Source organism: Numida meleagris, chromosome 6, assembly GCF_002078875.1.
Source record: "Numida meleagris isolate 19003 breed g44 Domestic line chromosome 6, NumMel1.0, whole genome shotgun sequence".
Lineage (NCBI taxonomy): Eukaryota > Metazoa > Chordata > Aves > Galliformes > Numididae > Numida > Numida meleagris.
The window spans coordinates 19,259,500-19,284,424 of NC_034414.1; the positions used below are offsets into that span (position 1 = coordinate 19,259,500).

The 24,925-nt window shown below is 40.1% G+C and overlaps 1 protein-coding gene across 3 annotated transcripts in view; it reads right to left on the reverse strand.

Annotated features, from left to right (window-relative positions):
• The window catches only part of SLC1A2 (solute carrier family 1 member 2), an 87,933-nt gene that overhangs the window by 36,291 nt on the left and 26,717 nt on the right, over window positions 1-24,925 (reverse strand). For 2 of the 3 annotated variants that reach the window (XM_021402982.1, XM_021402984.1), the window contains one exon: window positions 687-826. In XM_021402982.1, the coding sequence (XP_021258657.1) occupies window positions 687-826 (140 nt within the window). Of the gene's footprint in view, window positions 1-686; window positions 827-4,167; window positions 4,266-24,925 lie in introns of all 3 variants that reach the window. The other variant, XM_021402983.1, reaches the window with a different exon arrangement.

A 24,925-nucleotide genomic window follows, 5' to 3' on the forward strand; every position in this document is an offset into this window, starting at 1 on the left:
GATTCAGTGCAAACACTCTGTCTAAACACTTCAGCAGTATGGGTTTTGAAGGCTTAAAAAAATGGCTGTGAAATTTGCAGCTCACGACCAGCTGCTGCTGGTCTTTCAAACAATAACAAAGTAGAGTATGTCTGTGAATTTGCTGCGTTACGCTGTTAGGCTTTCAGTGAAAATGAGCCAGGCAAAGAGCCAGGGGACCACAATAAAATGTCAAACTGTTCCATATTTGGAAGTTGCTAAAGCCAGAGGTAATATTCAGGATGAGATCACTGAGCGCTGGCTTCCAGCTACAGAGAGGGGGAAAAACCTTAACAGCAGCAGAGCATGAAATGAGAGATAAAAAGATGAGAAAAAGTAAATTTTGAAAGTTTTTCTCCTTTTTCAAGTAACAGAGAAAAAATGTGCAGTGCATTTGGTTTTACTGAATGACATCGATCCGACTTGCCTTGGGACTTCGGTTACATTCCACTCAAAACCAGAGACAGTAGGTAGCTCAGTTGCGTGGACTTGTTCCATGTTGTGTTAATAACTCCCTGCACACCTGGACTAGAGGGACAGTGCCTGAAGGTGTCCTACTTTCTGTCTGACTGTTCAGCTAGAACAGCAGATGAGCACAGGAAGGGGCTGTGGTCCTACACCAACAAGTACAGATCTGCACAGCACCCAGGCAGGCAGATGTAGCTTACCAAATACAGTAAGAGTCAGGAGCAGATTCCTGCGGAGCGACTTGAAGAACTGCACACATATGTTCCTGGATCTGTGCTCCCCTGGACTCAAATGACTTTCATGCATCCGCACTTCTACTTGCTTCGGCATATTGTTGGCACTAGAATAGAAATGAAAATCAAGTAGAAGTTAGAGCACAAGATGCTAAAAGGGAGAGGAAGGCCTGGATTACTTCCATCACATGTAACTGGGGAAGCTGATGCATATTCCATCGCTTCCCACATTTCATAAACACGGTAGCTTTACTGCTTTAAGGAGAGAGGTCTCTGAAATGTTACTGTCTGACATGGCTCTTCTAAAGGTTTAGCCATCAGGGTACTTTTTGGAGTTCTCTCTGCAAACAGAATGAAGTCACAGGATGCCCTGTTTCATGCATTAACTTATTTGTCCTGATCTGGGGAATCTGATTTCTCCAAAGACACGACTGCCAATTGAAATAGGAAAGGTGGCTGAAAAGCAGAGTTTCTATTAACAGAAAAACCTTGTTTAATTCCAATTCAGAAAAGAAAAAAAGAGTTTAAAAATGAGGATTTGTTGATAAAACAACTCATTCCAGAACATTTTGCATAAGATTCCCAAAACTTTTTATTTCAACGGTAACATTTTATAGTAATATAATCAACATGCAGAGGTCAACCAGATTCTAATGAGATTTGATCGACTGCTACTGAAAAAAAGGACAGAAAATTACAGATTCCCCATGAAAGCCTTTGGTTTCACTGAATCTGTAATGTTTAAAGGAAAATGTATATGTATACATGTGTACATAAATGTGTATATATATATTTTTTTACAAACTGTTATATATTTGAGTAAGTGATATGAGTGTAGGCCTTTGAAAGAGATGCTTCCAGCTTTTTCAGTGCCTGAGAAATCATTAGCAATAGACTCACTTTTTATATACAAAAGCTTTAAATACACTTTGAAAAAAAAAAAACACTTAAAATACTTCTACAAATAAAACAGTTTCTGCAAACCTTATAGCCATCTACTTAAATATGAGAAATATCTGAAGAACTCAATTTTTATTATCAAGAAAAAAAAAGATTATGAGATCTGGTCTTATGCCAGTTTAGGACAAGATTTTAAAAAAAGAAAACAAATCTGCATCTAGAGTATTAGATTGAGGTTTACAGACCTAAAATAAATATGAGAAGACAGACAAAATTTGGATGCTCTATTACTTTTTAAATAAAGATATATTGTCCTGCTATGAATCTGTCTGGAGCACACCACTATGACTGCCACAAAAACAACAGCAAGCTAAAGCATTTCCAGAGAGGCAAAATATTGCTTTATTATACGTAGCACAGTTCAGTGTCTTCATAAAATTTCTTGATAGAGTTACAAAAATAGTTCTGTGATGTTCCCACTGAAAGTGAAATGGCATTTCTTTCCAATACACCTGGTTGTTAAAAAAGGAGTGGCAGTAAAAAAAATAGATCAGGTGACACATTTTTTTAAGAGACATGGGAGATTTCTAATTCTTGTGATTTAGATTTTGTACCTTTTATGATATTTTATACTGGTAAAATGTACTTCTGACAGTGGAATAGCAAACAAGAACATCCGTGCACGTTCCAACAGCTTAAATGAGTGGCATACCTTCTTGAAAATTTGTGAACACAAATATCAGGTGTAAATAAGAATTAGAGGACAATGTGCAGTTATTTGAGGTGCTGTAAGAGAAATGAAATAGCACCTGTATTGTTCATGTGCATGGGTCACAGAAACATGAAATCACAGGTGCGAGCATGCCGCAGAATTAAGGAGATTGGGATCTAAACTTTACACCTTCCAGTCTCACTTGTACGCTGGGTATAAGCGCATCACTTATTTAACCTATATTCACCAAAGGCTGATTATACACTCATTCGAAATTTTGAAATATGGGCAGTTGAAAGTAATTCAAAAGAAAATATTAGATCTTCCAGTAGCAAACTACTGGCAGAACTAGAGTGGGTCAGTAAGCAGAAGCCCCTGCTGAAGCCACGTGTCTTTCCAGGAAACCACGCCAGGTTCAATCTGGTTTCCTGGACTGGATGCTGACCCTTTCCCATACCTATAGCTTCACAGTGTCCGTGGAAAAGCTACCTCGCTAATACTTGTTGCAGGCTATTCTAAACGCCATTTCCCTAATTGACAGACAACAGAAGAAACTATTCCCTGCCACTGTTGCCCATAAAACCCTCCCACGCAGAAGCAGGCCTCTGGTCCAGCTGCTGTACCCAAGGCTTATTTCTGTTCCCACTCATGTCTAGGTGACACATGGGTATTTGCTGGCACTTGCTCTCCTTGCCCTTGGAGCCTGGTCAGCATCCAAACAAAGGCTCAGGAGATGTGGGGATGGTGGGCCTGGTCCTGCAGCTGCAGCCACTACTGAGGATTACATCCCAGGTGCGTTGAAGCCAGCCCTGCTTGAGGTTCTCAGACAACGCAGAGCTTCTGTGTTACAGCAAACATCCTCTTGTATCCAGCTATCACTGAGAAAAGAAGGAAGTGAGGGCACAAGGCTCTTTAAAGGCATTTCTAAATTTCCAGGAACTTCATACCATGGTGTATTTTTCTCAAGTGCAAAAAATGAGTTTTGCACACTCCAGCTCTTCAAGACTGCAAGCAAACCTCCAGCAAGGACAGAAATTCTGACTGGTATGTAATTTCTGTGTTTTTGTTTTCAAAGAAAAGGACCTAATACAAAAAAACATTTTAACTGTGCAGATGTTTTACTAAAGTGTTGACAAGCAGATATAATCACATATAAAACGGGACAGCAACGAACAATTATCTAAGCATCTGCACTGATAGCACTGCTTTTAGCGCTGAGATTTCTATCACCAGACCAGAGACAAGGCTCTTGAGGAGTCTGTAGGGTGCTGGGGGTTGGGTAAGGAAGACAGTAACAACATAAAAATCTGCTGTGAACGGTAAGAGAAGCTTTCTTGTGTAGCAGTGACTAAATCAGTATTTTGCTCCAGAAATTTTCTATGCAGGTGATGAAAATCTGCTTGACCTCTGAATTGTGGAAGTAGATTTGGGTCTTATGGACGGAGCCTGAGGTTGAATTCAGTGAACTAGCTTAGATCACCTTTGGTAAATAAACTGTTGTTCCATCACATGGAGCTTCTGTGGCTGTTCAAACCAGCCAAGCATTCTGAATGCTCATTTGAAACACATCAGACCAAAACCTCTTTTAGTCTAATGTCACTGAAGTTAGAACACCGTAATACAAATTAACTCTGCTCATTATTTTCATATGTCATAACGACAAGCAGCCAAACAGCTAAGCTGTGGAATAGGCCCACAGAGAACTGTAAGAACTGAGACCTTCAAATTAAAGAGAGTATTTTCTGCCAACTCCAGGCACTGGAAAACACTGATGGGACTTATAAAAAAAATAAAGCAAATACTGGAAAATGCATAGCCATGTGAAACAGCACATACCACGAGCTAGATGCATAGAGTGACTTTTGAACACCAAGTATGACCTTCTGTCTATCCCAGCTCACCAATGCTTCTCCCTTCTGAGGCAGCACTTATGCCTAGAGAAAAGGAGAGGAACTTCTCTGAGCCCATGATAAATGATTTTTATTCACCTTAGGAGTACAGAAATGTCTCAAAGTGAACACAATCTGTATTTTTACCTACTCTGCCAAGGCAATACACACATGCATTAATAGAAACAAGTAACAGTATTCAACTGCAACTTTCCTGCCTTTTAAGCAAGGAAACAATCTCTTGCCTGGGTAAGCAGGGGGTTCGCTATTTGCTCTTTCCAGTGTCCCTCATCCCCACAGTATGCACAAGGTACAAGTACAAAATCTGTCCAAAAGCATTTGACTTCACATTACCTAAATGTTTGTAGTTAGTTTTGCCTGTTACAGTGCTGTAAGAGATCATCTATTTACCTGCAATTTTTAAGCTGTTGTTTGTTTCACTTTCTGGTTATTAGATATAATGGTGTAAAAATGTAGGAAAACAGTTCATTAAAACTTCAAGGCCTCTGGGGTTTTCAGTCCTGTTTCCTTCAAGCATTTCTCTTAGGTTTTATTTTACCTCCCTCTGGGAAAATCTGCTTTTATATTTCATTTTCACTCCTTTCTTTCTCACATTCCCATTGAAGGCTCTGTGTATAAGGGGATGGAAAAATCATTTGCTTTTTGCACTTGGTTACAAAATATAAACTCATTTCCTTACAAAAGTTAAGGGTTAACAATTCACATAGCACTGAAGTGATAATACCCTTTAAGTTCCAATCAGTCATGGTGAAAGAGCTCCCCATCACAGAACACATACCCAGTTTGACATCAACCTAAAGCAGAGACCACAGGGAAAGAATAATCTGATCTCAATGAAAACCGTAGGCAAAGATCATAATGAGGCTAGCAAAAACAGATGCTGAGGACAGGGCAAATTAGCAGTGACAGTGTTTAGTCTGTATAAGGTGTTCCAGCTGTGCCAATTAATCAGGCAGGTAATTCTCAGTATAAAAGTCTGCTCTGGTTAATTTGAATTTTTGCCTTTTTGGTTTTGGGGGATGGTGAGCTGCTTAGATTAGAGGCTCTTGTAAGTATAATAAATGGCTATTTTAGAGCAAGACAACTGAATGAGGGTAATCAATTATTTGGGTCTTGGCGAAATAGCTTGTGGGGGCATATTAACCTTTGCTTAGTAGAGTTACTCAGGTTTCTAGTGATACCTTTAGTAAGAGAAACAGCACTCTTTTCCTGGAATTCCAGGAATAAAGCACTGGTTTTTGTGGCAATTACTTCAATCTGGGCAGCTAGAGCTATTCTTGAGAAAACAGCTCTGGACATAGCAGCCATGTTTTAGGTTCTGGGAACACCTCTTGAGCTGGATATTTGCTGTCAAACCAAGCACAGCTCTATTCTAAGAGATGAGTAAGCAGCAGACATAAATGTTAGCACTTGCTCAGTTGTTCCTGGAAGAAATGGCCTTTTTTAAGAAGGTAAAAAAGTTTGCTGGACCTCAAAATAAAAAGCACAGTTATCTAATGTTGAGGCAGGTGTTGCAAATGGTGTCACCGAAAAGCCATGACAAAAATGGTATCATGAAGTTTGATACATAGTGAGTACTTATCAAAATTACTATCTGAGCTCATTCTAGCGCCTAGTGGAATTGTATGGGAGTAAGCAAGAGCTTAATCTACTTTCTAAATGAAATTCATTAGCAGTAATATTTGGCTTAGGGTTGCATCTCTTCCTTGGAGTACAGGAGAATTAGTGCAACTCCAGTGATTCCAGGGCATGTGCTCTGTTTGTGACTGACAGATCTGCTCCACTTCAGTCATGACCTGACCCCGTAGGAAAGAGTCCGCTATGGCTGTTAGATGAAAGACGAGTGACTAGAAAAACTTCTGAATAACATCACCAAGACAAGAGGGATTTCATTAATTGGATGCCAAGAGTCTAGATCATCTGCCACAACCCTTGTGAAACGAGGCTCAAGCACCAGTCTCCTTCTAGTTTCGCGGTAAGCTCTCATCCAAAAACAGACAACTATTGAAGGAATATTTAGTCTGTGTTAATGAAGGATTTATTTTAAGCCTTTCACTAAGCTGTTCTGTTCAATTTGAACTGTGTTATGTAGGGTTTTCCTTGTTATTTGCAGGATAGGAATGAATTCTGAGTGGATATTGTCATTGACCGTGAAGTCTGGTTTGATCTAGAGACTGTTGTAAGCAACACTCTGCAGCATGACTTGCTTTTTGCAGTAGGAGAAGGAGTTTTCTCCCTGAATCCTTTTACAACTATGTTATTTCTGCCAAGTTAGCATTTAGTTTACATTCTTCAAATTTAACACAATCAGATCTAAAAAGCTGACCAGAGGCATCCTCAGACTGCAGGGAATAGCGGCCTGAGCAAACGCACTGCTCTCCAAATAAGTTTGCAGTAACATGCATCAATTTCTTCTGACATTTTAAAATATTGTTCTTTGAGGTCATTTAGGAAAAAAGAAATCTTCATGATCTGCCTGAGTTTGCAAACTTTGAACCTGGGTTCAGTTTGTTAGTTTGTTTGCATTTTTAAAACCTTATTGGAGGTAGCATAAAGTTTCCATTTCTCCAGATTTTCAATATGGCTCAAGAAATTTAATTGTATGGTGGGGAAAGTGTAGTTCAGGGGCCGTTTGAAAGCAGAAGCAAGGAAAATGAAGTATAAGGTGATTTTTTTTTATTTTTTTTTAAATCACACAGTCCTTTTATACCTGTTTATGCAGGTCTTTCCACAAATTCCACCGAGGAGCTGAGTTTTTTTCTTTTTTTTTAATGTTTGATTGACTAATATACGTACATAGCACTTTGTTCCATATTACTATGGAAAAGTAAATGAGTTCCCTATGGAGAGGTTGAACAAAGGTTCATTTCTCATGGAACCCTGCACCATAAACCAAATGAAACCAGCAGATCACACTGAATCACACTGGTTTTATTAGAAAGAAGATGATTGTATTTCACACGTAGTAATGTAACTGAATACCTAGAAACACAAAGGCAAGTGAAATCCTGATTTTTATTTTACCTTTGGGAGTTCCAGGTAGCTGAGGGAGAAAGGAATTTGGATGACACACACGTGTTTTATGGGTGGCTATAGGGACAAGGAGCTACATCGGCACAGAGCTGGGACACTACAAGCAGCCATCACTTCTTGGGGTGTCTCATACTCACTCATAGGAAAACCTGGTTTTCTCACCTCAGTGAGAGTGGTGGTGGATGTACATATTAGCAAATTAACTAATTTTCTAATTTAGTAGCATGACAAAACCTGACAGAAAGAGGTTAAGTTCCAGTTCCCAAAAAGATGGGGAATGTGCTTTTCCAGACCTCACAGAGAAATGATCCAAAGAGCTTCCATGGTCTTGGGCAAGGAAGATCTGCAGCACTTTATTAGAGCAAAAGTAAATTGATGGTAAATCCCCTCATTGCAGAACTACCAGAAAGACCACCAGGTGCCTATTGTGTCTGCATGCATTGACCAGCCTACAAAGTGGAGCGAATGAGGAAAGACTTCATGCTCTTCTTGTGAGCATCTTGAGGGTGAAATAATATGCCCTTAAAAGAGATTAGTTGTAGGTTTTAAGAAGACAGAGTCTGTAATATACTTCACACTTTAGCAAAGGAAAAGCTTCCATGATTCTTCTTATTTGCCAGGACCACTGATTCACATCAAGTGAAGATTAGGCTATGAACTCTTTTTCTAACAAGACTTTAAATTTGGTGCTGACATACTTATCCGAAATTCTGGCACTATCCATTTACTATCTCTGCTTTCCTGATTCTGAATCTCAGGCCTAATCAACCTAAAAAAACTCAAATCCTACTATGACACAGTAAAGATAGAGTAAACTTCAAAGTTTTGCACCTTAAAGGGAATATCAGTTCTTTGTGGAAGGACAGCTGCTAGGCTTTTTTTTTTTGTCTGGAGTAAACAAGGTACATTTCCACCTACAGGGATCATAGTCTATCACCCAGTCTACAGTGGAAAAAAAAAAAAAAAGAATTTTAAAACGCAGTACAATAACCACTGTAAATATGATCATTTATTACTGTAATGATGCACGTGTGGAATATTTTTTTAACTGCCAAATTTCTGATAGGGCTTTACAGTAGTGTAACAACCTGGGAGCACTGCCTTGCATGCTTCATTACTCCAGAATTATGCACTGAGATGGAGAGTAATAGAATTAAAGATGAATCATATTATTATTATTATGGCAAAGGATATAATAATGTGCTTTGTGTAAGAATTATCTACTTACATGTTCAGAAACTCAGAGACAAGTAAAATCATGATCTCACATTTGCTTCTACCTGGGGTGTGCCAGGTAACACAAACTAAAAGGCTATGAAATGACTGGGGATTAACATAGTGCTCTCAAGAGCACTGAGCAAAGATTATTAAACCAGTTAGATTGGGCAAAGATCAGAAATGTAGCAGCTCCTAGGCATGCTGGCTGGGACAACACGGAGTGAAGTGTTGGGGTTTTTTATAGATATAATCCAGTGTTGTTCACAGAAAGGCACACCGAACAAGGAGCTCCAATTGAGACAGTATGAATTAATTTTGTCAGGATGATAGGAAACAAAATGCAAGCTCCAAGTTCCTCCTATGAATTTATTTCTTGAGTGATGGCTCTTGAAAGACTGGTTTGTCAGTAACAGAAACTGTGCCAGTGACTTTGGACCACATCACTGCGCTGAGCAAGTTCCTAGTGGGCAGATAAACTTCCATGGCTGAACGAATGCATTACAACTCTACCATTAAATAAGCTTAAACTACATCTGAACACAATTACTAGCATTCATTTAGATGCTATTAGGAATCTATTATAAAGATCCCATCTTAATTGCTTATTTTCTCATCAGACCTATCTATTAACTAGTTATTAACAAAAGCATGGTGTGTCAATGAGCAGAAAAAGAACAAAAAGCATGGAAAACTATTGCTTTTGGTATCTGCTTTGAAAGTTCCCTATAGCTTTGACAGCAGCAAGGAAGTACCAACTCGATGCATTAGCCGTCTTGTTAACTTTGTGTTTTGCTTTAAGCTTCAAACAAATTCCCTCTTTTCCCCAAATCCCACCTTTCTTTTCCAGTATGGTCTAGAAGATACATAAAGTATTCCAAGAAGTGAAAAGTGCTAAGTTTACTATGCACATTTAACCAGAAAAAAAATGGAAAAATCAAGTTGGAAAAATAAAAATAAAAGCTTCTCTCCCACTTCCAGTGGCTAAAGTCTGAGAGAGCTGACCTTTCACGTTTTCAGCATTTTCCTCTGAACACTGTAAAGGACACAAATAGATTCAAGATTGACTAGACTTCAGATAAACTTAATAAAAAGAAGCCAGCACAAAAAACTGCATTCTCTTCCATGAGATGTTTGTCAGTGGGCCAGCACATAACACTGAATCCAGCACTAAAACATTTCTCAGTGCTTCCTGTGTGGGAAATCTCTCTTCCAGAAAGTATTGTGGATAGAGTCAGAAACTGTTTGCACAAAGAGTAACTACTAAGGAGACTACAGGAAAACAGTTGAATGTCTATGCAGAAAATGTCAGAGCTTGGATTAGTGTATGGAAATTCAAAAAGCCCCAGTTTGCTCCTGTGTACCCTAACAGATGTTAATTCTGCTGTAGCTGTAGATAATGGTGTTTCTTTGCTGTTCTCCAAGATTTTTTAAAGGAAATTATAAACAACTATAAACAAATTTACATTGCAATCTCTGAATGACAAAAACTTCTACTCGAGTGTGGAAGTCTTTTAGTGTAAGATTGTATTTGTTCACCAGTACAATGTATTTATTCATTTCACAAACAATGTTTTATTTTGTTTTGTTTTTTGAAAAAAGGACATTTTAAGTTTTTTCTCTCAGCATATGGCATATTCTAGCTTAAAATGCATCCTGTTTAAGAAACTTCGAGTCATTCTTCTCTGTTACTCATTTTGTAATTATTTTTTCCAGAGTCCCTACTTTTCTTTAGTGCCAGTACACTTTCATTATAGCCAGATATTCAGATTGCTTTAATCACAGCTATTGCTCTGGCAGAATTACTTTGGCCATAGTCTGCTCATGTTTTTTTACTGAGAACAGTCTCAAGAAAAAATGACTTGGGCTGAGCTGAAAAAAGCAAAGAAACTTAAGTTTTGATGACACACTAACTTCCTGTAGTGTGTTAAAGAGATTATAGAAATCAAGTGTAGCATAAGAGAATCTCTCGTGACAAATTATTTTAGCTCCTCAAGCTCAGCATGAGCTGTCTTATCCTTTCTGACAGCTGTAGCTTGGAGCAGTATTTATGATCATACAGAGCAAGCTTTGATGAGTGCATGCCATCTACTGGAACTGCAAAGGCCTTTTACAGAGTAACTCCTGAAATGCAGCAATAATTTTGACCCAGTATAAAGCATCTTCTTTATTGCCTCACGTGCAAATTAAGTTGGGGTTTGGAGCCTTCTTTTCATACTGTACCTTCAAAACAAATCAAACAGTATCAAACACACTGCAACTGTAGTTTTGGGAAAGTCGGGGAGAGTGTTCTATTCACATGGACTAGGAATTTGATTCAAATAGCTGTACGAAATGGAGTGAACATACAGTTAAAGAGGTTGTTCAGGTGATCTGTTTATACTGTCTCTCCTCATCAGCATGTCTGCTAGGAAACTGTGAGCTGTGCCCAGAAGAATGCAGTGTTTAAGATGGAAGCTCATGAATACAAAATAGCTTTCAGAAAGAAGCGTGCATTTAGGATTACAGACCTAAAGATGGGTGATCATGGACGATAGGGTTGTTTTCTCTTATATGTTATACATGTGATGTCCTCAGGGCATGTGGCTCTCTGCCAGAGGATCCAGTTCAGGGGTAGTGCACAACACTGAACTGCCTTTGTCTCCCCAAAGTCTGTGTACACTCATTTTACAGATGCAAAAGAGTCGAGAGAATTTCAGCACTGGCAAGAACAAGGTTATTTTTGGCATTCCCTAAGTCTCTGTGTTAACAAGACATTTTCTTGAACATTTTATTTTTGCTGTTTATTTGGTGTTGTCTACTGGACTGTAGTACAGCACTGCGGGTAGCCTCAGCTGAACTAGCCTGGCACGCTTTTGTGGGGAGATGCCTCTCTTTGGGATGCAGAGGCGCATCCACTATGGGTGTGTTGAAGACAGGTCTGTACGTGTGCTAAAGTTCTGAGGCTCAACAGCAAGATGCAACAGCCAGCTTTCCAAAGAACACAACTAATCTCACTGTGTGAGGACAGAACAGCTTCTGTGAAAAATAGAGTGGATTTCCTCATCTTGGCCGAATTCTGTAACCAAAACTTGAATTTTTCAAAGTTCTTAGAGGAAATCTAGAAAGGTTTACCAAATTATTCTGCAGTCCTCACCCCAGTGGCTTTTAATATCAAGCAGGTCAAATTTGAGGGCCCAAATTTTCAGGTCCCTGACAGTGCAGAGCCCTGCATGCCTTAGACGTGGCAGCAAGATGAGCGTGCAGCATAGCAATTTCTGAAGTAACGTCATGGAATTTGTCAGTCTATAGTTTGGAGATTTCAAGTGCTATCAGACTCCTTCAGCACAAAGTTAGAAAAAGAAAGTCCAAGCACACATCATGAGTGTTTTTTCCTTTCTTCCTTGTGAGACAAGATTTCTTAAGAGACAAAGCCTGAGATAGCATTGGTAACCTCAGCAGAACATGTTGTACACCTAGAAAACTTGAACAGAGTTTTAGCTTGAAGCATGCTTAGCTACGTCTCAAATCATGAATTACAGAATGATCTTAACCTCCAGCTACATTTATTATGGTGATATGTTTACTATGGCAAATTCCAAAGCATATAATGTCCAACAAAATGACAACGTATTGTAGGGTGATGTAGTTTAAGGAATAAAATGTCAAAGCAAAACCCTAAGGCTTTTATTCTGTTCTTACTGAGATTTCTACTAAAATCACTTGAACGTTTACCAAAAGTTGGAGTTATCAGAAGTCTCATTTACTTTTAAGTGAAGTTATTGCCAAGAAATAAAAACTGCCAGCATCACTAACCATCTAAGCAATGGATGTCCTGAAGTGAATTTGAAAAGGGTAAGTAAAACCATGTGAAGCATTAAACCCCTCGCTGTAATGCCCAGCCTGTTCCCAGACCAGCGTCAGAGTAAATGCTCAAAACTTGAGGCTCACCAACTGCACACGTCACACCCAAACACCATTTTCTGCCCTTTTAATCTAACCAGTAGCCATCTCCTGGGACACGGCTATGTGTTAACTCAGCAGCTCTTACACAAGTCCTTACAGTGAAGCATATGTTTATGTGGTTATTGAACTGAGCACTAACCAACAAACCACAGAAAAATATGACCCTACAATTTACTAGGCTATTTCTTCTAACAAAAGGCTTACAACAGAATTGCAAGCTGAAAGCAACCACTGTCTAAATAATGACCATGAGAAACACACATTTTTGACTGTACGCATTTTATTTTATTTTAAATGACTAAATATTAGACTTCTGTATACTTAGAGACTTTGAAGCCAGCACTACTTTAAATGATCCCAACTTTTTTTTCATTCTATACAAACCACCAATGCCGTTCTGACTTTTAGGACTATGGAGGCTCTTATTTATACATTGCTTTTATTTATAGAATTTTTACATTGTTGCTTTAACAATGTAATAGCGGAGTGAGCTTCCACTAATAACTCACTGCTGCAGCAGTGCTGTTAGTGGAGCTCCAGCTTGGCACGCAGCATCTGAACCTGGACACCTCAACCTAAGCTCAGGCTGCCAGGACAGCAGGCTATGGTGTCCTCAGTGAGAGGCAACAGCACTTTTTTCATTTCCATTTACATTTACAGCTTATTGCTCATCAACAAAGATTGTTCTGTCAAAAGCCGTGAAGTGAGGAAACAGGCACGGTGGACACATTGAAAATACAATGGATTAGGAAATGATGTGGCTGTGCCCAGATTCTAGGGCAAGATAACGCTCAGGGGAGGTGAATTTGCAAATAGATCCAGATCAATTTCATATGCTGCAGCTCCGATGCTGATTTTTATAGCACTTTACAGTACGTGTGTTTTGCTTTCAAAGAAGTGAATAAATCTGTATTAAACATCCACATGGGGCATGATTTAGCTCTGTGTCAACACAAACAACACAGCACAGGCTAGTTTAATTGCTTATCATCAGCTAAGTACAAACCTAAACAAGGAAATCTGACACTTTCGCTTGGCAAAACTAACTGAGGAAGCATTCTGTTCAAATGCTCTATAAAATTCTGCCCTTTCCACGTATCCTGCAGTACCAATGAGTCAATTTAATCTTTGGTACTTTTCTGCCTGATTGATTAACAGGTATCACCAACCAAAGGGCAAAAGTTTGCACCACTGGAATTCTTCAAAAACAAAGGAATGAAAAATTTTTGATTATGCATCTGTCCATCTTTCCTCGGGAATCAAGAAATCACTTGAATTTACCTTGTATTTTGTATCTTTCCCACTCTTCGCACATTAACCTCACAATCTCCTGATTACTTAAAACTATGGGTTTTCATTGCTGTATTTATTATAACACAATTCAATATGTCTGTCTTTTCTGGTGTTGTCATTCTTGAAATACCGAACTCGACTTCTGCTCTTAATGCTCCCTTATTGCTGTCAGTACAGTCTAAATGTCACCACATTTCCATGCCAGAGGACACAAGGTCATTACCCAAGCAATTGCCTCCTGTGATCACATGCCTTTCAGTCATTGTACTGAGCACATGACACCAGTCACAGTATGACAGCATCCTTAGGGACATTTACAGGAGCTCTCCAGCCAACGCCATAAATGATGAGCAAGTAGAAAGCAGTAGATTCATCAGAATCATAGAGTTTGCTTCAAAGTAATTACCAAAATCACCCTCAGTATTATCTCTGTTCAATTTCTCTCTCTCCTTCCCTTCTTCTGTCCTCATTCCACCTCTTTGCAGCAGCTGGTGGCCATTCCCCACTCCTTGCTGCCCCCCACATTGGCCAGCAGAAAATCTCTGCTTCACCATGCTGTATGCTTGGGCAGGTATCCCAGTGCTTAGAAAAAAGTCACTTCCTAGGAGTGTATGAGGTTGACATTTGGAAAATTTCATGCTGGAATCAATGTATCTTTTCTGTTACCAAACCTTCCTGAAAGGTTCATTTGACCTTTTATGGGGCAAAAAGTACAGTTCATTTCAATTGATTGCAGTGAACTCCCTTTGCCAGGTGCATTAAGTACAAAGCCGCAACTAGTCACACACTGTCTTCAGCTCTCCTGCCCTGGTACGAAGTTTTATTTCTAGCAGTCTTCAGAGAGGTTTTGCCTTGCAATCATGGCATATCTACAAAGAGAAAAATCTCTTCCACCTCTTTCTACACAGTAGAAATCACTGGAGATGAATGGGCACATCATTTGCCGGTAAAGAAAAATAAATTATGCATTTCTTCTAAAATGAGTATCTTATACACTAACATATTATGTCAGATATGAATGTGAGCTAAACTGAAATCTAGCTTCCTAAGGATGGCAGTGAACTTGAGTTTTGGATCAGGCAAATATAAATCTGGTAATGCTCAGAACTTCCTCTATTTTTGTTGAGTTGTGGACTTTAATTGTTAGGTGACAAATCATTTTATAATGCAACTCCCTTTATTTCAAGCTTAGATTTATTCCAGCTCTGCCTTCTACCTTATTCTGCTTTAAACTCTCAAGCAACTGAAGCTTAAAATATCTAATGAAAAAACTCATATTTTCAGCTAAGCAGGAGGAAATGATTCTTGCTTGTTAAGTGAACAGTGCAAAGACTCAGTTTCAGAGGAAAGAAGACTGATATGAAGTGGCCGATGATGTGCCCACTTAGGCAGCTAGAAAACACGGTTTCCTGTGCAGGTATGCACCTTGCTCCTCCTCAACATCCCATTTTGCTGCCAGACCATGGTGTGCATGCTGACCCAGACCTGCAGAGCCAGGTAGGGGCCCGGGTAGCACGTCACGCTGTGGTGCTCACTGGAGTCATTCCAGTAGGAGCTGTCTAACAGGCCTGGCCTTTTACAAACCTGGTTCTGCAGGAGGATTGCAGCAACTGAGGGTGATAATTAATGGTCTCTGCATTTTTGCCTCTGGCTCCTGGTTTTAGAAATTTGACCGCTTTCATGGCAAAGACTGACACAATAGATTTTTATACTCAATATTTCCGTGCATTTCAATACTGCCTTGTTTGAAAATTTATTAGCAGTGCAAATAATGACTCACAGGTGTTGTGCAACTGATTTTTTATAACAGGAAGCATAGGCGTTAGACAAGAAAATATAATTACTCTTCACTTGTGCTGAAAAATAAACACAAAATGTGAATAGTAAGGGTGAACACCTTTTTCAGTAAAAAAAAATTGGGGAAGGATGTGACCAGAGGGCAAAGTTACAAAAAAAGTTACAAAACAGGGCCTTATCCTGTTACATTCATGTATGAGATCCCACCTTTCAGTTTCAGCATAGGGCCTTTTCATTTTAGATACATATTTTTGTCTAAAAAATGTTTCACAGCTGCTCCTTTTGATATTCATCTCTAGAAGCATTGAGCACAACTACCTGCTGTGCAGGAGTCCTGTAGCACTAATGGTGGAAAATCATAGGCCACAGGACGGCTGCCAACAACCCACCCTACTAACCATAACCACCACAGTACCTCGGCCTCCTCTGTACTGCTGACGCAGGCCTGTTGATGCCCTCGGCTCTCCCTCATCTCTCTCTGGGTGCAGGACAAGGGCCCCTCAGGTCTCTCCAGAATTTGCTGGGGCTCACATCAGCCCCGTGCCAGACAAGGATGGACCATGCTCAGTTCTGCTAGGGGACTGCTCAGGGGTTCCCTAAGGCAACACAGCCACCGCTTGCTGAAGGCCTGGCAGTGCTACATTCATTCAGACCCAGGCAACTGCTTGTGAATAAGTTCTGAAGCAAAAACTACTCAGAGAAATAGAAGAAATATTCCTGACTTAGAAATATATTAAGGAAGAAAACCCCTTCCTCTCTCCATAACTAATCCTGCTGTCTCTCTATATACTTGCACTTTGCTCATCACCATGTCACACAAAAAGTTCACTAGCTAATACGTTTGTTTGGACTCACTGCATTCCAGTGAGATGCTACAACAGTGTACAGCCCAAACGTGGCCTTGAACTTATCTGGGAAAACAAAGCTTTAGCCCTGCTCCAGGAATGACCTTCCCACTCTGCTATTCTTTGCTTTTGAGTGCTTTCACATTTCCAGGTTCCAGAAGATGGACTTGGGAGCAACAGGAATCTCCTGGCAAGCCTGGAGAGAGCTGCTTCGGAGCAAACAGGTTCAGTAAACATCCCTCAGCTTCCTTCTACATAAGCCCTCAAACAACCTGAGCTCCTGCATCCCAAAGTCAGGTCGAATGGAAGCACAGATTTTCCTGCCCTTGCCTATTTTGGCATTATTTGTATCAGGCAGAACTTGGGAGTCCGAACTGTCCCAAAGTTATATCACCTGCTCCAAGTCCCTTCATGAGACAGTAACTCTAATAGCTCATGCCAGAGCTTGTTACCGTGTCCTGTATTTTCTATACAAAGAAAAAGAAAAAAAAAATTATGCTAATTGCTCATCCTCCTCTTACACATCACTTAGGTTGAAGACAATCTGGCTTGTTACCACACTTGCAGGAAGTGCGGTACAGATTGTCTGGGATGATGAAATGCACACCTGCACTAGCAGCCAATCCACTTTCACGCTCATTACAAGGGAAGTTTGTTTGCTTTGTTAACATGATATTTTTCTAGTGCAGATATATGTTAAGCCCAGGCTTGTTTTTACATTCAATTAGGGTTTATCTTCACGTGGCCTAAAAGAAGGAGAGTTGGGAAAATTCAGCAGAATGTTACCTCAGTTTTAAAAGCTAAAACTACATAGTTGATATCCATCACTCACCCAGTAGGCATGTGTGAAACATTTGAAAGACTAAGGACTCTATTTGTAGAGTCCTTTGGGACTGTTGAAGACAATTGTATCTGAGTTGTCTGTTGTAGCTAAAAATTTTCTCAAAGTGGACACAGTGTGTTGAGCCCATCTTCTGCCAGCTAATGATGTGCCATCATTACTTTATGTCCTTCCCTCTGCTTATTACCAGCAGGACACAAACTGACAAAGGACAAGCCTATATCTTAAGGACACAGATCAATTACTCTTCACTAGGAGGAAGGATGAAGCAATGTCCCTAGCGTACTCCAAAAGCACCCCACAGAGCATTTCTTACACTTTTCCCAGAACCACTCCTTCTATGGGCTGACATCCAACGCAGACTTACACAGAGACAGCAATAAACAGGCTTCCTAAAATTAAAGGAGTTGTAGGCTACACAATTTTCCTTCTATAATTTTCTCAGAATTACGAGGGAAGGGAATATTTTGGTGTTCACTGTTGTACTCCAGGATTACTACAGTTTGCATGAAGGCATTCAATGGTAGCTTGAGCTTTTTTTTCTGTGAGTACAGCTGAGGTCTACATGAGATATTCTGTCTTGGAGGAAATAATCTTTCTCTGATTTCTTTGCTCCTGCCTCTGCCCTCTGATCCTGTTGGCAGTTCTGGCTTTCACACAGTTTAGGCAATTTAAAGAACTTCAGTGCAGGATGTGAAAACATACATGTATAATGCCACTTTCTCTCTGCTTTCAGTAGAGGCTGGAGTAAAAGTGAAAGCACACAACATTTAGCACAAAAGGAAGCAGCTGTTGTAGCTGGAGAAAGAAAGCTGACAGCAGACAGCCCCCTTTTGGTTAGTACGTTAATGACCATTTTGTGTAACTGGTACGCTAATGTGAGAGATTGTACCAGTGAACTGAACTTACCACAACACAAATAAGAAGAAACAATTGTTAAATAGCAGAGGCTAATGTTTGTGTAGAAAGACATTAAGTCCAGAACACATTTGTCTTCAACAGGAACCCAACATCTTTCACCATTTTCCACCCTATGTGCCCTGTGGACTGAGTCTTCTCTAAGCTATTTCCAGAGACAAGCAGCAAGTCTCATCACAAGCTCTTTTCACTGAGGTGTGCATCATTTGAGGAGGAAAGGCACTGCAAACCAAGTTCTTCATCTAAGCACAAGGTAAATGTGGAACAAAAGTGCCACTGCAGGTCACCTTAAACACAGAGCTTCGGGTATCTTGAATTAAAAGCTTATTCAGGGGAAGGTCAGGTTGGATACTGGGAAAAAGTTCTTCACTAAGAGGGTGGTCAGGCACAGAACAGGCTCCCCAGGGCAGTGGTCATGGCCCCAAACTGCTGGAGTTCAAGAAGTGTCTGGACAACATTCTCAGATATAGGGTCTGATTTTTGGGCGGTCTTGTGTGGAGCCTGGAGTTGGACTCAGTGATCCTTATGGGTCCCTTCCAACTTGAGATATTCTATGATTCTATGATTCTGTTCTTTAGAACGTATATCACCAATAGAAATTAGGCCATGATCATCCATTCTTCTAAGTATCCCCTATCCCACTAACACTTTCTTTTAGCTCTCTCTTCAGGCACAATGTTTGGATCACTGCCCTAAAGATGGAAAATTACAACAGCAAACTGATCTTGATGTCTGCCTTGTGACACAACCTCACCCTCTCTGTATCCCTTTAAAATATCCCTGATAACATCTAACGGCTTTTTACCTCTTCTTGTTTCCAGATCTAGAATTAACAGAATGGAGAGCTATTATCATTACAGCTACAGGAGATGGACACTGTCTAATTAATAGGGTAAGTCTCTTTCTTCATTTACGACCATGTCAAAGGTCACATTTCAATTCCTTTTGCTCTACTCTTGGAATAGAAAAGGTTGATCCATACTCCCCAAAGAGCAGATTTTTTCACTTAGAAAAGAATCCAACAACACATTTATTCACAAGTTTTCTACAAATCCACTGGACTGATCTGTCACAGTCTAGACCCACTTATTTCTACTAGAAATAATAATTCTTCAGGCTAATATTACATATAGTAATACCCCAGACTGTTAATAAGCATCACCTAAGAGAAAGCTCACCTTCAGGCTGAATCCCAAACTGTGATTTTCCTCTTTATTAATTAGCTTTTCCAAGTTAAACAAGGTCAGTACATCTCCTTTTTGTCTCTCACTTGCCTGCCCCTATAATCTCCTTATGTTTCGTTTCTTTTCTGAGCCACCATCTCTTCCACACTGACAGAGATATACAGTTTATATGGTTTCAGCCCCCTGTGGAATCATCATCTTTTTTTTTTCTTGCTGTGTCTTCTATTGAAGAAAAGATTATTTATTTCTGCTGGTTGCAAATTTATGTATGAGAAGACCTGGCTCTATGACTGACCAAAATTAAGTGTGCAGAAAGCTTAGCAATAATCTCCTTCCCAAAGTAGAAATAAATTTATAAGATGGAACTTGATCATGTCTCTCAATTGAGTGCCTGATTCAGACCTTAGTCAGAATTCCAGGTTTGAGAAGAATTGGGGAAGAGAAAGTTTAGAGCATATCCACAGAACAAAATAGTTTAGATACGCTGAAATTAAGGTCTCTCATTACCTCAGGTCTGTATATTCTCAGCTAGGTAAGGGACATTAGCATGATTCACTTTTCCCATCACAAAATATAATCTGACCTTTAGCCCAGCCTATTAAGAAGAATAGGAAGCCACCTGGGTATGCCCATTACAACTCCTGTGGCAATACAACAGCATTCCACGTTGTGACAGTTTGATGGTTTAGCCAAGGTAGTTTTCTCTAAAGTGATTCGACTTCCACTGGAGGAAAAGAAAGCATGCCTCGAAATTTCTGTCTTCAAATTCCTTCCTCACACAAACTCTCCAGGCAGTTCAAACATCAATTATAAAATCAGATTCACAAAATTACCTCAATTTTCTTAACATTCTTCATCCTTGGATCATATCTCTGACAACTGAAATTAATCTGAGAATTCTGGAAAACCTATGTTTTAGTGTAGCTGCAACATACAATGTTACTAATGCAATGTTATGCTTTTCTCTTTGAATCATAACCACATCAGTTGTCCAACATAAATAGAGCAATATACGTGTGCCCTTCATGTGTTCTTTGCATATAAGCAAGAAAAATCCCAGGAAATCTACCAAATACAAATGTGCAAACCAAACGTGTCATCACAACTTGCCAGGAGGCATGCTCACCTCCTTCATAACACCACTCCTCAGTGTATAGCCTCAGTGAGAAGTTAAATTAGCAGCAGCTTTACCATTTCTACTCTTAAAATCCTTAACGAGGGATCGTGTGAATTATGATGAAGGTCCGAGTACTGTGGATCTTCATATTGTAGAAAAAAAAAGGGGGAAGAGAGAAGAGAAGAGAAGAGAAGAGAAGAGAAGAGAAGAGAAGAGAAGAGAAGAGAAGAGAAGAGAAGAGAAGAGAAGAGAAGAGANGAAGAGAAGAGAAGAGAAGAGAAGAGAAGAGAAGAGAAGAGAAGAGAAGAGAAGAGAAGAGAAGAGAAGAGAAGAGAAGAGAAGAGAGAAGAGAGAAGAGAGAAGAGAAAAAAAGAAGAAATTGCAGTTGTTTTTATGCATCCTTGCTAAAATATACAGAGGTTGTACACGAAATCTAGAAAGGCTTCTTGCCTCAAAAGTAAAATCTAAAAGCCAATAAAAATAATGCAAATGATCAGACTAAACAGAATACAGATATCAATCTTTCTATTTACTGTTTGATTTGCCTCTCCTCCACTCCAGAAGCCCAACTCACAGGATGTGGTTTTGTTTTTGTTTGATGTTAAATGCTTCTCTTATTTTCCTTTAGCATACAAGGGGGAAAAGCATCCAAAGGGGAACATTTAAAATAAAAACATTCATATTTCAAATGTTTTCTTCTTTATGTGGTATTAAGGGTGCTGTGAAAACAGACCATAACACAGAGCTGCAAGGGGAATTCGGACAGAACATCGCCTGCCCTTGTGTCTCTCACCTGCCATTGCTTGGGGGCATCAGCACGCATGGCACCATCATACAATAACTCCAGCTCAGTGGGATAAACAAAAAGCATATCATGGAGATGCCTTGGGAAGAGAACTGCTAACCAGACATCTCTTGCCTGTTGCCATTTTCACTTAGTGAATAAGCACCTTTATCACATGACAGTGATGCCCCTGTGTGAGGTGCCATTGGAGCAGGAGAACTTATTCCTGAGAACCTTTGCTAGAAGAAGATTTAGGGTGATATTCCTCTACACTGACAAGAAGAGATACATAGATGTTCAAGGCACTGCAGTGGTGAGAAAGGCCTTAGAGAATCGCTGCTCCTGTTTTACACTACAGGTGCAAAGTCTGTTTTCCTCTTCCCTTTCCATTCACCTAGGAGCAGGCATATTGAGACCTCTAAAATTAACCTTCTTCCTAGGGTTTGATCCCGAAATCACAGCTAACATCCAGTGAGACTATTCACCTGAGTACTGTTAGTGTAAAAGCTGATATCTGAAGCAGGAAAAGCGATGTGTCTGGCTAGCACAGGCTGCAGGGTCCATGCAGGTCTGAAGGAAGAACCTTTAGTAAAAGGGCTGGACAGTGAGTCTCATCGTGCATGTGTACATATTTAATTCTTCCTGCTTCCTCTTAGTGATTTTCAGCCTTAGTCTCCCTGCAGCCAAAATGAACATTTTTATCCTCCTGCAACCACTCACAAAAAGGAAGGAAAGGGAATTTGCTTTTCTGAACAGCTGTTTTGGCTGTATACATGCCAAGCAACCTGCAAGCAAACAGAAGTATGAAATGTAAGAAAGTAAGAAAGAAAGCAAAACGAACAACTTTAATGAATGCCACCTTTGTTCTTTTTTAAATGCATGTGAATGTGAAGTCCTAACTCTGGTTTCACAATGTAACATTCTGACATAAGTGGTGTACAGAAGGAAAACAGAAAGATGGAAATTTTAAGGCAGTCAATTAACTTCTGAAGGTAAAGATTGGACCTCATGAAGAAGGATACTTTCTCCTACTTGGCTTTAATCTACAACAAAAAAAAACTCCCAAAGAAGAAACTTTGCCATGGGAACATTCAAACTTCAGGTCCTTGAGGGGCACAAAGCTTGTACTATTGTGCAATCAGGAGTGCTGCAGTGAACAAAATGTTATTTGTGATCAAGAGGCTTTGGTTTAGATCATGTTCTAATACAGTCTCAGGAGGTGTGCCCATGGCTGGCAGTCAGGATGAAGGTTAGCACCCAGCAAACAACATCACTCACTGTGGTCACCCTCTCTGCATTGTTGCTCTATTTTTTGCAGGTTTCTATTCTGATTGGTTACCAATGGAGAAATAAGTACAACCTGGATTCACATTTCGAAACAAGCACAGGGAAAAACAAACCTGGGGGAAAATCTGGTGTTTCAAAAGAATTAGCTTGGGCCTGTGAAACCTCTGAGCCGATGCAAATTATTGCAATATCTGCCCTAAGCCAGTCCTGGTGAGCTCTATGACATACTATGCTCTCACAAACTTCTCTGTGTCTTTCAGAAGACACAGAGACAGACAAAGTGGACAGTTTGTACACGGATGCTTTTGTTCTGTGATCTACTTTATACCCTTTTTCTCATGCTCGTGATGCAGCTTCACCTCAGCTATCAAAGGAGCAAGGCTGTTCCTGGGAAGATCTTCCTTATGTCAAACCATCACAGCCTGAGCTCAGTTGTGAAGGCTCCAGTGCCAGTGTGCTTGGGCCGTGTGATACGTGCAACGTCTGAGTGTGAAGTCAAGCAGGAGACGCAAGAAGAGATAGTGTCATGATCTCAGGGGCTTGTCTGAGATGGTAATGCCAAAGAAAGAGCCTAGTTACTCAACCTGACCCGAAGTGTCTTAAAGCTACTCATATAACCAAGTGGATCTCCCTTGAGCAGATGCCTCAGGAGCCCTTTCCATAGCCAATAAGAAGGCTATGGCTGAGAGAAGTAATTGGATGTCGCAACAATCAAAATTCATGATTGTCTTGAAACCTCTCAGGAACTGGGGCAGTCAGTATCACTTTAAATACTCCTACATTAGATTCAAATTATGCCATCCCGAGCCAGTATCATGGTCCTACCCTCTAAGGCACATCATGCCGCTGCATGACCCAGGCAGTAGCTGACTTCTCTTCTGAGTCAGCTGAATGCTAATTATATTCTATTATATTTTAAAGAAAAATCCAAGAGCGAAGTTACTCAAGGCCAGTTCTTTGCAGGCACTAACCTCCACAAAGGAAGCAAAAAGGGACTCGAACAAAGGCTGCTGTTATGCCATACCAACCCACAGGGATGTCCAGGTGCAGGAGGGAGCGCACGTGCGAGCAAAGCAGTGTCGTGCCCCTCTTCATCACAGTTCTCCAGAAATTACCCAGAGCCGCAGGGCTCTAGATGAGTGATTTGCTGAAGGTAAAACAAGTCGAGACAGAACCCTGATCTCCTCTTCTCTTCTAAGACTTAGCTTTTGAACCTGTACAAAACCATACCAAAGTTAAAGGAGAATTCCTATTTCTTTTAGTGATTTTCAGAAAAAGTCCTCAAACCTCAGGGCTACCTGATAGGAAGATGCGGGCACCTTGCTGGATGAAATCTTGAGCTCTGTGAAAGGATAGGGATTTATCTGAGTAGAAAGAAAGAGTGTTCCCACTCTTGATTCTGTAGATATCAATCTCATTCACTCATTGCTGGTTTTATGCACAATCACTCCTCAGTTGCTCAAGCAGAATAATGCAGCTGGCAATAGATTTCATTTTATATCTTGCTTGGAAAAAATAACATATGCAAGAACATCTGGAGAGCATGCCCTCCTCCCTCTGGACATAAAAGAATGACAGAGATAGTGGCAGAACTGCTCAGAGGCTTGGCAGCACCCCACAAAATATCTCATGTTGTCACACTCATTTGTCACACTGAACAACTGGATTCTTTCTCAGTAGGCTACGTAGAACAGCATCTGTAATATCCTGGTATTTGTAGTGAAATATACACTTAAAGCAGAGGTCACTCAGTACAGAGAAGTCTCCACCTCGTTTCTGGCCCTCTCCTTAAATACTGTGCAACAACTGTATTCAAAGCACTCTGTGCCTGTGCACTCCCTTCACACAACCAGGGAGAAGATAGTGGAAAAAGAATCCAATTTCTTCCTCCTCTCTGTATATTATTGGCTTCACTATATTCCCGTCTAGTAAGAAGTTGCTCCCCACAGTCTCAAAGACACTTAAAAGCCAACTTCTGCTAACCCATTCCTTCCCTCCCTGCAACACCTCCTCCCAAGGGTTACACTATGCTCCCTGCTCAGTTTTCTCTGGCTCTGTTATGAAGATTTCAAGCAATAAAAAAAAAGAATTCTGCGTTGATATATTGTACACTGGCGCTTCAAACCTTTTCTTCAGCAATTACAGCCTGCAATGCCATCAAAGACTACTCCCATCTCCAAACTTGTGTTACTGGAGCATGGAAATAATTGGCTACAAAGATTCCTTTTGGGGATACTGAGCAGAGATGTGCAACGCCTTGGAAAAAAAAGGTTCCTTACAATGCTGTCAAACAAATATCTCATTACTTCTTTAAGCAGAACACCCTCTGACTTTCTGGGATTGTATGGCTTAGCTCCAAATGAAAGAGCAGATTTATTTTTAAAGCATGCAATATTAGTGTGCACTGAAATAAACTCACCAGAAC